Source organism: Cebidichthys violaceus, unplaced genomic scaffold (genome assembly GCF_023349555.1).
Source record: "Cebidichthys violaceus isolate CVI_PGR_0920_01 unplaced genomic scaffold, fCebVio1.0.p SCAF_3, whole genome shotgun sequence".
NCBI lineage: Eukaryota > Metazoa > Chordata > Actinopteri > Perciformes > Stichaeidae > Cebidichthys > Cebidichthys violaceus.
The window spans coordinates 18821508-18835021 of record NW_027176483.1 but is presented as its reverse complement, the minus strand read 5'-3'; the positions used below and the strand labels follow the sequence as shown (position 1 = coordinate 18835021).

General features: G+C 41.2%; 1 protein-coding gene across 1 annotated transcript in view; it reads right to left on the bottom strand.

Annotated features, from left to right (window-relative positions):
- il34 (interleukin 34) overlaps window positions 1-12857 on the bottom strand; it is a 29160-nt gene extending 16303 nt beyond the window's left edge. The window contains exons 1-2 of the mRNA XM_068723405.1: window positions 12731-12857; window positions 2011-2306 (exon numbers count right to left, since the gene is read on the bottom strand). Of these exons, the coding sequence (XP_068579506.1) occupies window positions 2011-2056 (46 nt within the window). The 5' untranslated portion in view covers window positions 2057-2306; window positions 12731-12857. The remainder of the gene's footprint in view (window positions 1-2010; window positions 2307-12730) is intronic.
- Between the last annotated feature and the right edge of the window lie 657 nt (window positions 12858-13514).

The window sequence follows — 13514 nt, the reverse complement described above, 5'->3', positions numbered from 1 at the left end:
ATCATTTTGTGTGTACGCACTCGATGAATAATGCAACGAACAGTGCATTGAGTATAAACGCTTCCGCGCATGCTCATAGCTCGTGCACCATTTGCAGATTTACGCTGCCAAGCGCTAGTCTACACAAAGTTTTAGTGCCGTCAAAAGGCCGTCAACACCTCGACCAACTCAGACGCCTAACGGACTTCAGTCCGCCCATCTAGGTGATAAAATCTTTTGACATCTGCACCGTACAGAGCATCATGACAGGCAGTATCACCGTCTGGTTTGACAACAGCACTATTAAGGACTACCTGGCCCAGCAGATGACCAACAACAGACTCTTCTCTCTGTTGTGGTGAAAGAGGCGCTGCCTCCCAAGTGTCACTGCTTGCCGTGGACATGTTGTGTGCCGTTGAGAGGCAATCGAAATGCTCCTAATCTCGGTTCCTGCACTTATAAACTGCTAGCCTGCAGCAAAATGTTACTAAAGAGACTTTGATACAAGAAAACACTGCATCTGTGTAGATTCTCAGTGTGCAAACAAAGGTTTCTAAGCAATATTGCAAAAAAGAGAAGGTGTTAGGGGGAATTTTCCATATCAGTGTTTGTATGTGATCATCAATATGACAATGTGAATATGAAGTAAATGCCGTGATACATTTCTTCACAGAGAGGTAGACTTTCTTTTAACTATTCAAACCTCATTTATCTCCAAGAAAAAAAGCACTATTTTATGGATCAAGGCAAGGAGGTCAGTTAAGGCGCCAAGACAGCGGGGCATGGACTATTGGCATTGTTTAAGTCAAAGATGCACGTCCCACGAATGGGCTGAAAACCACTGTATATCATCATAAACTCAGACAACTAAGGTTGCAAAAGGAACAGGCATTTAGAAGTGGGGACAAGGACAGGTTTAAAGAGCCAAAATACAGGTTTAGCAAGGCAGTGAGAGATGCTAAACGACAGTAGAGATAAACTGCAACACCAGTGACTGATTCTGTCTGGAAAGGTCTCAGACAGATAACCAACTACAAGACTAAAGCCCCCTACTCCATGAATGAATTACACCTGACAAATGACCTCTGAATGAACCCGAAAGACATTGGGACACCGACCCCATTCCCCATGACCTCTTTGAGTTTCTTCCCTCAGGACCACCACCTCATGCAACAAAAACAGTTTCTTCCCATACGTTTGAAAACTCCGGGGTTACCTCCTAGTGTGGACAGGCGCAACCGCATAAGTTTGGAAACGATAATGTAGACACCCGCGTTCGCTACTTGATTGGGTCTTAGCAGTCACGACATGTCCTTCTCTGATTTTTCACGCTCATGTCACGTGACCCTTTTTCCGGAAGAACACAAACAGCCTTGATTATCGACTGACTACCAGTGGTTAATTCAACATTGATAACTAATTATAGGCATCGCTGACCTTCTGTTGTGCAGTTAAATTCAGCATTTTATAATTCTACTACTTCTGACAAACAGGAAGTAGCTGTTATTGGAGCGATTAGCGTGCGGCGTGTCCAGCCCTACGGAGTGGACATTTGACGTCAATGTTTGCAGCTTTGAAACTAAAGGAACAAAAGCATTAATTGCTCTCCGGTGCGACAGGGACTTCAGCCACCCAGCAGAGCTACAAGTGTGACAACGGACAACAACGAAACAGAGGAAATGAGTGAGAGATTTGTGTTGACCAAATATATTGACCCATAATCTAGTAAACTGTGAAGTAAATTTGACGTGAGTGTGAGATAGAGATATAGAAAGACCTGCAGCGTCAGAACTAAGTCTGAAAAATAAAACTTTCCATGAAATTTGTCTGTTTGAGTTTACAGAGGAAGATTTTAGAGGAAGTATAAAGGACAACCTTTTTTTTATTAAAGAGTTCTAGTGTTATGGTCACTCTCAGACATACAATTTTGTTTTTTACAATAGGACACAAACAAAAATCAGCTCAGTACCAACTGCAGTGGCAAGGGCCGCTACACACGCACAAACACAAACACATGCGGATGTTTCTTACCCAAAAGGCCTCCCAGCAGGTAGACTGAGGTGGACAGTTGGACCATACTCTTGAGCTTCAGTCCTTGACTCCACAGTGCTTTACCTCATCACAGTGTGTAAACACACACACAGGGCCAGACACACACACACAACACTGATATCTGCAACTCTTCAGTGTGTGTGTTCGGTGGGACACACATGAGTTATTGTGTTATCAGGTCGTCATTGCACTGTTGAGCATCTCTGGAACAAGCCAGCAAAGACAAATCCTGGATTTTAAGGCTCTTGTACTTCGGTCTCCCTGTTGTTGAAAGTCTGAAAACAAGACACAAAAAACAGTCAGGGAGCAAGATAAGGAAATAAGCAAACAGTCAAACTAAAAAAAAAATTGGCAGTCAATTCCACTGATGAGTTCAAGCCTGTAAAGTCTTGAAATAAAATGTTGACATATTTTGGTATGATAGAATGCTTTAAACTTGTTTTCTTCATGCACATATCAGGATATACACATATATTGATGCTTCAACTTCCCTCAACCACCCACAACCGCAGTCTAATCTTGGACCTGGTCTGTTCCACTGGAATCCCCATCAACCACCTCACCGTCTCCAACCTCCTAGCCATCTTCATGGACATCGACGTCCCAGAACCCAAACACACGCACACCACCCCTCTCCCTAATATCAAGTCCATCTGCCCCTCATCCCTGTGAGCCTTTCTTACTGACAAATTCTCCACCCTCACCCTCTCCTTTAGCCCCTCCCTCACAGACCTGGTCAACCTCTACAATAACACACTATCCTCCTGCCTTGATCAGCTTGCTCCTCTCAAAACCAGAACTGTCTCTTTCACCCACACTGCTCCCTGGTTCACCCCTGAACTCCGCCTCATGAAATCCCAGAAACGCCCACTTAAGCGAATCTCCAACAAAACCGGTCTCACAGTTCACACCCTGGCTTTCAAGGAATACATACAGCAATACAAACTGGCTCTCAATTAGGGCTGCAACAACAAATCAATAAAATCGATTAAAATCGATTATTAAAAGCGTTGGCAACGAATTTCATTATCGATTTGTTGTGTCGCGCGATTATTACGCCACTCAATAAGTCACGGAGATGTTTGAGTATTAAAAAAAAGCGCAGAGTTGAGCGCAGAGCAGAGGTAGAGGAAAGACCATTGGAGAGACCCGTAACGTTCTGAAACACATGGTGGAGGCAGAGAAATCAGTACGACCTAAGTCATCCAAGATGTGGGAGCATTTCACACTAAATAAATCGAAAAAGTGTGTTAATTGCAAGATATGCAAAAGCGACATGGCATGGCTCGGGAGCACCACTGTGATGATTCAGCACCTAAAACATAAACATGTTGGAGTCCTTGATGAGGGGGAAGGAAGTTCAACAGTCACTACAGAATCCTACTGTTGTTCCGTTTTGAAGTGAGGAACGTAACGTCCCTCCTGTAGCTCTTCTGGTGCTGCTGTTTACTCGTTATCCTAATGACAAGCATGACAAGTTAGCTCGTTAACCCCTGCTAACCCCTGCTAACAGTAGTAAAGCAGGGGTGGTATAGTTTGCAAGACTAAAGACACGTTTTTATTCACTCGCCTTTTCCCCGCCGATTCATCGATTAATCGAAAAAATAATCGACAGGTTAATTGATTATTAAAATAATCGTTAGTTGCAGCCCTACTCTCAAAACTGCATGCTCCACCTACTACTCTGGCATCATCCACTCAAATTCTGCCAACCCCAAGGTCCTCTTCTCCACAACAAATAAACTTCTCAAACCTATAGATAATCTCTCCCACTCCTCCAAAGCTGAGAAATGTAACTCCTTCCTGTCATTCTACAGAGCAAAAAATTGAGACCATCTACAACCAACCACTTCCAGCCTCACCCCGTCCCAACCTCGTATCTGTAAATCCTCCACTATCTGACCGGTCACTCACCCAATTCTCCCTAATCTCCCACTCAGATCTCAATAAATCACTGTCGGGAATGAGGACTCTGATCTGCGACCTGGACCCCATCCCTTCCACTTAAGTCTTGGCCACCCATCCTCAAAAAGCCTGGCCTGGACCCTACAGACCCATCTCCAATCTCCCTTTTCTGTTTAGATTACTGGAACACACTGTTGCCCACCAACTCAAAACCCACCTGGACTCGAACCAACTGTATGAACCATTTCAATCCGGATTCAGGTCTCATCACAGCAAAGAAACCGACCTAATCAAAGTCACCAACAACCTCCTTCTCTCCTCAGGTGACCACTCCCTCAACATCCTAATACTACTTGACCTCAGTGCAGACTTTGACACCATCAACCACTCCATCCTGCTCTCCCGTCTCCAGTCCTCCATCCACATTACTGGCACAGCCCTCTTCTGGTTCAAATCATACCTCTCTGACCATGGACAGTTCATTAGTATCAATAAATTCAAGTCTAACACAGCCCCAGTCTCTAAAAGTGTCCCCCAAAGATACTCGGTCCCCTCCACTTCATTTTCTACTTGCTCCCCCTTGGCAACATCATCCATTGCTGTGTTGACAACACCCAAATCTACATCTCCACCAAATCCATCACCCCCACCACCCACTCCACCATCCCCAACTGCCTCACAGATATACAAATCTGGATGCAAGCCAACCTACTCAAACTCAACAGCGACAAATCATCATCATCATCATCGGTCCCAAATCACAAAACAAATTCCACCACAACTTCTTCCTCTGCATCGAAGGCACCACTGTTCCTGCTTCCACACATATCCGTAACTTTGGTATTATTTTTAATCAAACCCTCTCCTTTGAACGCCACATCAATTGAATCACAAAAATGCTTTCTTTCATCTAAAAATCATTGCCCATCTCCGCCCCTCCCTCTCCTCCTCAGCCGCTGAAACACTTATCCACGCCTTCATCACCTCTTGACTGCATCAGCATCCTGTACGGCACATCCAGCAAAATCATCAACAAACTACACATCCAGAACTCAGCTGTCCGTCTGCTCTACCACTCCCACACCAGAGATCACATCACCCCAGTTCTTCAAAACCTCCACTGATACAGTTCAAGATTCTCCTCATTACATACAAAGCCCTTCATAACCTAACCCCTTCATACTTTTCGGACCTCAGAGGAACTTGATTACTTTTGTTCAAACCATTCAATTCAATTCAATTTATTTTGTATAGCCCAAAATCACGAATCACAAATTTGCCTCAGAGAGCCTTACAATCTGTACACATGCGACATCCTCTATCCCGGGACCCTCACATCGCTACAGGGAAAAGTCCATCAAAAAAACCTTTAACTGGGAGAAGAAAAAGGAGGAAACCTTAGGGAGAGCAACAGAGGAGGGATCCCTCTATCAGGATGGACATCTCCATCTCCAAAAAAAGAAAAAAGTTAAACCTCCTCAAGTGAAACTTTAAAATTAATACTGGATCACATTTTAAATTGGATTGTAATGTTTTGGTGAAACAGAATTACATTTAATCTAGTTTAAAGTAAAAACTAAACTAGCATTTAAATAGCGGTCAAAATGTAATCTTTCTTAATTTTAATCTAGTATTAAAGTTTGATGCAACATGATTTGATGTTAAAACCTGATTAAATTGGGTTTAGAAATGTATCCTTGTTGGAGGAACCAAGCCTGTTGCATAAAGCTTTTTGGAAATGGGAGCAACTGCATTGGCTGGATATTGTTGTACTCACACACACACACACACACACACACACACACACACACACACACAATCTAAATTCAGATTGCTAAAATTCAATTTCAAAACAGGAACCTGCCTTAAATAGCACACATGCCGTTTCTTAATGTATACAAAATTAGTTTTTAGTTCTGATTTTTTCACTGCACACATGGACAACTCTAAAGGAACACTATTGCACAGCTGATCACTGGTCAAGGTTTTGTTTTTGCTTTTTTAACCGGAGGCTGGTACGCTTTAATCTGTGCTTCCATCATGTCCACATCTTTGGCAGCATTAGCATAGACTGTACTCACACATCTACAGTCAGCTGCAAAGAGCTCAGTGCAACGTCACAGCAAGCAGCAGAAAGATCAGAGAGACAATCAAGATAAAATGCAAGTTAAATTACTTCACACCATCAGAGAGGTGCTTAGCCAGCTCTATGATATTTGAGAAGTTGTGACGTTGTGGGGTTGTCCAACCCTGTTGTGTGCAATATTAGAAACATCTCAGCAGAGGCATTCCTCAAATGATTCAGACTTTCAGAGCAACACACCCACCGCGTATCTCGTCAATACATTTTCCAATCTCCAGTCGACTCAAAGCTCAGGAATGCTTCTGATGTTTTTCGTGGGAAACACACAGGAGCTACTGTGAGCTCCATAATCACCGGTGAATGGCACTGATTTGTCACTCAAACCAAAAAGTGTCTATTTTGGGACAGAACGTTAAACACTTCAAAGCAACGTACTGATGACGTGTCAATAATATTCTTCATAACTAATTGAAAAGACTTCTAAACATGTCTCAGTATTTACTTAATACATGCTTTATTTATCCAGACATATCTCAATGACATGTCATTCCTTCCCTCTCTGTCTCCCTCCATCTTTTATTCCTGTTTATCTGCCTCTAAATATTTACCTTCCTCCTCATCTCTCTCTTTCTCGCCCTCTTCATCTAGCTTTTGCAAGCTCATTTCAGCGCTCCACAACTGTGCATGGCACCCAAGTCAGTAGTTGGTAGACAAACTCGATGACATAGTTGGTTGAATGTGCCACTAGTGATGAAGTCATGGCGTGGCAGGCAGCCAAGATCCAGAGATCAACAAATGACTCAAACCAACTGTTGGTTCACAAACGGCCAAAATGGAACAGTGTGTACGTTGTCATTACAGGATGCGCAGTCACCTCATGACGCAGAAGAGGAAGCTACAGATAGTTTTCATTCAAAGGAGCGGTGTGGGGTAGGATTTAGTGGCATAGTGTTGATGTTGCAGACTGCAGCCAACTGAACACCCCTCCGCACACCAATCCGCTTCCACGCGTGTCGGAGAACTACGGTGGCCTTCAGGTATAATGTAAAAAGCTGAAAAGGCTCTCACTAAAGGCAGTGTTTGGTTTGTCTGTTCTGGGCTACTGTAAAAACATGGCGGTGCAACATGGCGAACTCGGTGAGGACGAACTGCTCCATGTGTAGATATAAAAGTCTCATTCTAAGGTAACGGAAACACAACGGTTCTTAGTTTCAGGTGATTATTATTACCTTGACCTTAGCCATCAGCACTGCATGTCTAAACTTTATCTTAATTCTAAACCTGACCTTGAAACCAAGCATTCGTAGCCCTCAAACAGCCCTGGGTCAAAAAAAAAAAGATTGTCATCACTGGAGATCCAAACCTCAAATTGGTCCTCACAAGTGTATAAGTGAGCTATAGGATAAGTGAGCTATAGAAGGATTAATTGCACTGACACAAAGCGGTTTTCCTCTTATTTATTCTTGACCTTCTCTGTTACCTGAAGCCAAATCTTGAACAGATCTGGGCCTGTGTATGAGTCACATATGGGCAGCACACTATAACAAATTGCTGGGAAAAAACGGAAAATTCTAGACAGTAATGTACTCTTCTTCATGAATACAGTTGAATACAGTTAAGTATACCAAATGCTGATGCCTTGGAAAAAAAAAATATATATATGAACACCAAACTACTGTCCAAACTTGCAGTATACTACAGTATTTCCACCCATAACTCATCTGAGTAAAATCATGTTGCATCACATGCCACTACTTTATTTGGCACACAGTCAATGAAGAAATTCAAAAATAGGCTTTAAATATCAAGGATCTGTCATTATATTCAAGATAAAAGGTGGAATAAGAGGAAGAGGAAGAATTGGAGAAGACGATTTTCACCCGACTCACTCTGCCTGCACCGAAGTGGACAGAGCACCACCTGCTGCTCTCCTCCTCGCCTACAAACTGCTCCTGTGGTTTACTTAACAGGGTCATTTGAATGTTTGCAAAGTTAGCGTTACCCTGTTATATGTTGTATTGACGGATTATTTTGCCGATAACGATGCTTAGCGTTCACCGCACGTTGTTAGCATGCAAACGCTTTCAGCTAGCTTTAGCTACTACACCGTACTGTCCTTTAACTGCTGAGTGGATACAATTTTATATTGTTATCTTTCTGTAGAACCATGTTACCAACAAAGTAAAGCTAGCTGATGTTAGCTTGGTCATTTGCGTTTAACATAAAGGCTGCATTAACTTAGGCTATATCCTTTGCTTAATTTAGATTTAATTCATGTTAAATTGGAAGGTCTGAGGTATGATGTGATCCCATCACCATAAGTGCCTTGGCTGTACTTTACCATTTATAGTGGGGCTAATGTTATTTCAAGTAAAACCATTTGTAGGATGTCATGTTGCTTTTCTCCCCACATAGGGAGGGGAAAGTTGCTCATTATGCAAGCTGTTGTAATGAAGAGCTAATGACGGCCCACTTCGATGAAAGAACTGAGGGACTGATACTCCTTGCTGATGTACAAGTTTTTTTTTTGTTTGTTTTTTATGTCTCCTATCACTATACACACAATTTCATTTTTAATTTTGAGACCATTTTCCATGTTCTACAGATGTCTGCCACTGCAGTCGACGTTGAGCGCACCGTGACCCGCCCAGCCGGTACATGACTGACACTGCTGGGTTGGTGTCACATAAGCAAGGCATGGAGTTAAGAACATAATTCATTCTGTCCGTTTCTTTTCTCAAAAGGATAAAGATGCTTCTCAAAATAAGATTATTCTCTCATAATTAGTAGACACACAGGTCATTATTATGAGACAACAACTTATAATTTTGTATTTGTTGAATCCAATTGCATTCTGCATTAAGTGCAAATAACCTTTACTTACCACACCTAATATCTTTTATGCTTTCTCTGTTGTTACATTTTTTTAGGAGCTTCATTGGGCTCAATCCTGAGAGGGGAAAAAAGGCCAGCCAGGGGAAGGTGGTGTCCAAGAAGACAGGGAAGCTAGTCCACAGAAAGGCAGCAGCTGTGAATCCCCATGATATCACCTTCACAAAAGAACTCCTGGACTTTAAATGGGGCGTTAAGAAGCCCACATCACATCACCGCATAAACATCATCTGGTAACCGCAAGGTCGACGGTTCGATCCTTGACTGGGACGTGTCCTGTGAAGTGTCCCTGAGGAAGATACTGAACCCCTAACAGCTCCCCGGGCGCCCGTCACGGTGGGCAGCCCACTGCTCCCTATATCCAGGGATGGGTCAAATACAGAGACAAATTTTCCCCTTTCCGAGATGAATATAGTATAATAAAAAAAAAGAAATGTATAACTGGCAAAGTTGGAAGCTAAACTGCATTATCTAAAGAGCTGAATTACAATGCAGGAAAAACTGGAATGTAAAAGTAGTAGTAGTAGTAGTAGTAGAACTATTAGTAGTAGTAATAGTAGTAGTAGTTAAAATAGCAGAAGTATTAGTACAAGTTGTAGTAGTTGTAGTCTTAGTTAGTCCAAAAATCATACGGAAGAAATATAATAACTTGAAGAAATTAAGAATAAAAGGAATAAAGATTTAAAGATAAATTGTTAATACTGAAAGCTAAAATCAATCGCAAAGCATTGCTTAAAATGTGGAAATTTCAAATCACTTTCCTGAGAAAATATTTATGCCAAAATCCCAAAACTGCACAGCTGAAAAACCTAGTAGTTGAAATGTAAAACTAGCAGAGTTGGAAGCTAAATTTCATTATCTAAAGAAGCTAAGAGCTGAAATACATTGCTGGAAAAGCTGGAAGATTAATTGTTAAACTGTAGAAGTCGTAGCAGTAGTAGAGGTAGTAGTTGTAACAAGAGTAGTTTTAGTAGCTGAAGTTATAGTAGTAAAAGTAGTAGCAGTAGCAGCAGTATCAGTGGTGTAGTAGAAGACACAGTTCCATCAGCAATAGTAGTAGAAGTAGTAGTAGCAGTAGTAGCAGCAGTAGTAGCAGCAAAGTAGTAGTTGTAGTAGTTGTACTAGTTGCAGAAGCAGCAGCAACAGCAGCTCTAGCAGTAGCAGAAGTATCAACAGCAGTAGTAACAGTAGTATGTCTTTTACTCCAAAGGGAGGTTTTTCCATAAGAGCAGTGGTGTGAGGGTGAGCAAGTGATAGTGATAGTGAGAATGAGAGAGTATGCTGAATCAGCATTCCAACAACTAAAGCTTGGGTCAAGTGAGCATGTTGGAAAAGTAAAATAATGATTTACTCCTTTGGGACTATTTTAATTGAGCTTCAGTCCAACATATGTTGCACACCGTGTTGCTCGTTCCGGTTCTTATACTGCGTTCAAGAGAGCCGTCATCTGCGGAACCTCGGTCAAGCTCGGTTTCATGCTTGAAATTGAACGCTTGTCTATTCGTGGTGCTATGGTATGGGTATTGGATAGCCCAAAAAGCACGAAGATAGACCAATAGTTAAGCAAAAGCTTTTGTCCAATTTAATATACCAAGTCAAAAACATTATGTTGCACATTATATGAAACCCAGCTATAATAAATTCTGAAGTTACACTACTGAACTGTTTTTATTTTAGAAAGGGAGCTCGTATGTTACAATATTGACAAATAATAATATTTGATCTATAATAAGAATATTTTAGCTAAAATGTCCACTGTATTTCTGTTCAGGATGACCCCGACTATGTCCATGTCAAATTTCATGTGATTTTAGTGTACAGTTATTGAGAAAATTAAAAGGCAAAGATAGCTCAAATGGCATTCATATTGAGAATTTCAAAAGGACATTATGATATGGCGTTGGGTCTTTTTTATCACATAATGCGGGAAAGGTGTAGTGTTTGTTTGTTATGAAATTCAATTGCATTACTGATCACATACAAATCTACTCTAGTAGGGATTATGTAAATTACAATAATGGTTAGGCCAATTGTCTGTATGGATATTATTTAAAGAAGAGATTGTATTCTGGAAATGTGCACATATATTGAGAGTAGCAAATTAAGAATATTATGTCACAAAATCCTTCATTATACATGACATGTATAAGAGGAGAAACAAATTAAAATATTGGAAAGTTGATGAGTACATTGGCATTTATTTGACATGTTCAATTTAATAAAACTAGGATGCTAAAATGTACTCAAAATTGTACAGTAACAGGGTCAACCTAAACAGGAATTGATTGAAAGTTTCTTATAACCTCTTAAAAATTTGTTTTTGTAACATTTCAAATATGGGGAAATTATTAATACCATAATGTCAGTTTAGCTGACTTTGCCTTTAATTTTCTTAAAAACTGGAAAGTAAAATCACATGACATTTGACATGGGCATAGTCAGGGTCACCATGAACAAGACACCAGTGAATGTTTACTATAACCTCGGAAGGAATGTCAAAGTCCAAATATGAGGAAATTATGAATATGAATGGTATTTTTGAGCTGACTTTGCCTTTAATTTTCTCAAAAACTATAAAGTAAAATGAACTTTACACAGTGACATAGTCATGGTAATCATGAACAATGATCCAGTGAATATTTACTAAAACCTCTCAAGGAATTCCTGTAATAAATGTTCGAATATGAGGAAATTATGAATATCATAATGCCATTTTTGCTGACTTTGCCTTTAATTTTCTCAAAAACTGCTAAAATCACATGAACTTACATTGTGACATAGCCAGGGTCATCATGAACAACGATCCAGTGAAAGTGTACTATAAGTTCTCAAGGAATTCCTGTAATAAACGTTCGAATATGAGGAAATTGAATATGAATGTCATTTGAGCTATATTTGCGTTTACTTTTCTCAGTAACTCTAAAGTAAAATCACATGAAATTTGACATGGACATAGTCGGGGTTATCCTGAACAGAAATACAGTGGACAATTTTAGCTAACCAATACAGGAAATGGTTTAATTACAGATCAAATATTAATGTCATAATATTTCAACTTTCGAGCCCCCTTTTTAATCAACACAGTACAGTAGTGTAACTTCGGATTGTATAATACTTGTATTTCATACAATGTACAACATTATATTGTTTTTGACTTGTTATATCAAATTGGACAAATTATTGCTTATTAAATGTAAGTCTATCTCCGTGCTTTTGGGGCTATCCAAGCACCCGTACCGTAACACCACCTATAGACATGCATGAAATTTCAAGCAGATGATCTGCTCTCTTGACCGCAGTGATTCTTATGTTGCTTTCAGTAGATTTGCACCTAATAAACCGCATTAGTAGGATTTTTATCTGACTCGTTTCGGTGTTAGCTTGTCTTGAAACCTGAACTACGTGTGTTGACATTGATTGACACACTCTTGCAGTGAGGAGCCGAGCCCCCCCTATGATTAACGGGGTCTCACGTAAGGCAGCTGATACAAACTGTGAGAAGTCCCGACTGGGGTTAGCATAACTCCATGCAGGCTGAGCAACAGATTTTATTTGACTTGCAAACCTTAACAGCGGGCCCATATTGACACTGTCCTCTGCCTCAAGTAACGCGCCAACTGCAATAAATAACTTACGCACGCATGTCTCACAAAAGTGAAAGTGCTGCTGGACAACTAGCCTAAAGTCTACCACCTGTGCCCACGGCCACGTGCGTCACACACAATAAGAGCACACCTGAGTGGCCAAGAAGAAAGTTTGAGGAATCAAATTGTGTACCTAAGAGCGCACACACACTCACACACATGGATACTCACGCACCTGGAGGGTCCCTTTTGCCCCGGCTCCCGGGATGCGTAAAGGCTATTTCCGCTCAGAGGTGGCACGTTGAAATGAGCCTTTGTTGAGTTAAAAGAAAAACCGATCCGATAGCCATCCAATCATAAAAAAAAACTCTATGAAAAGCCAATACAAGTCAGTAAGAGATGTACTTTACCGGCTCCGTCCATCGACACCGCTGTGGTGCGCTCTGTCTGAGTGTGCCGCTAAGTGCGCAACAGGCTGACCTAAAGCAGACACAAATACAGCCGGTTTTCAAAATAAAAGCGCACGCAGCTCGGAGCCTCTCTCTCTCTCTCTCTCTCTCTCTCTCTCTCTCTCTCTCTCTCTCTCTCTCTCTCTCTCTCTCTCTGGTTGCCTCTTTTTGAATTAGTTCAAGGCTAGTCGATTCAACAGAAATGGCCATGCTAAAAAAATCGAACAAAAATCCCCTTCGAAACCTGCAGCGTGTTTAACTATCGACATATAACTTAAGAATCATTGCTGTGACCAATCAACGGGATGCCTTTCATCACCACTTTTGACACTGTTTCGACTCATAGTCTACAGATGTGGAACGACATGTGGTTTCACGTAGCAGAGTCCCTTGAAACGTGTTTTCTAACCGGAGCTGTCGGTGATGGATCCGGTTTGGCTCGACAGTAGTGTTAAAACGCAGTACGGTTGTGCTTGCTCTACTCATAACATAACACTAAACACTCATTTAGTCCGCAGCGCACATGTTTCCATTCAGATTGTCAGTGTGTCTCCATTCACAACAACCAGC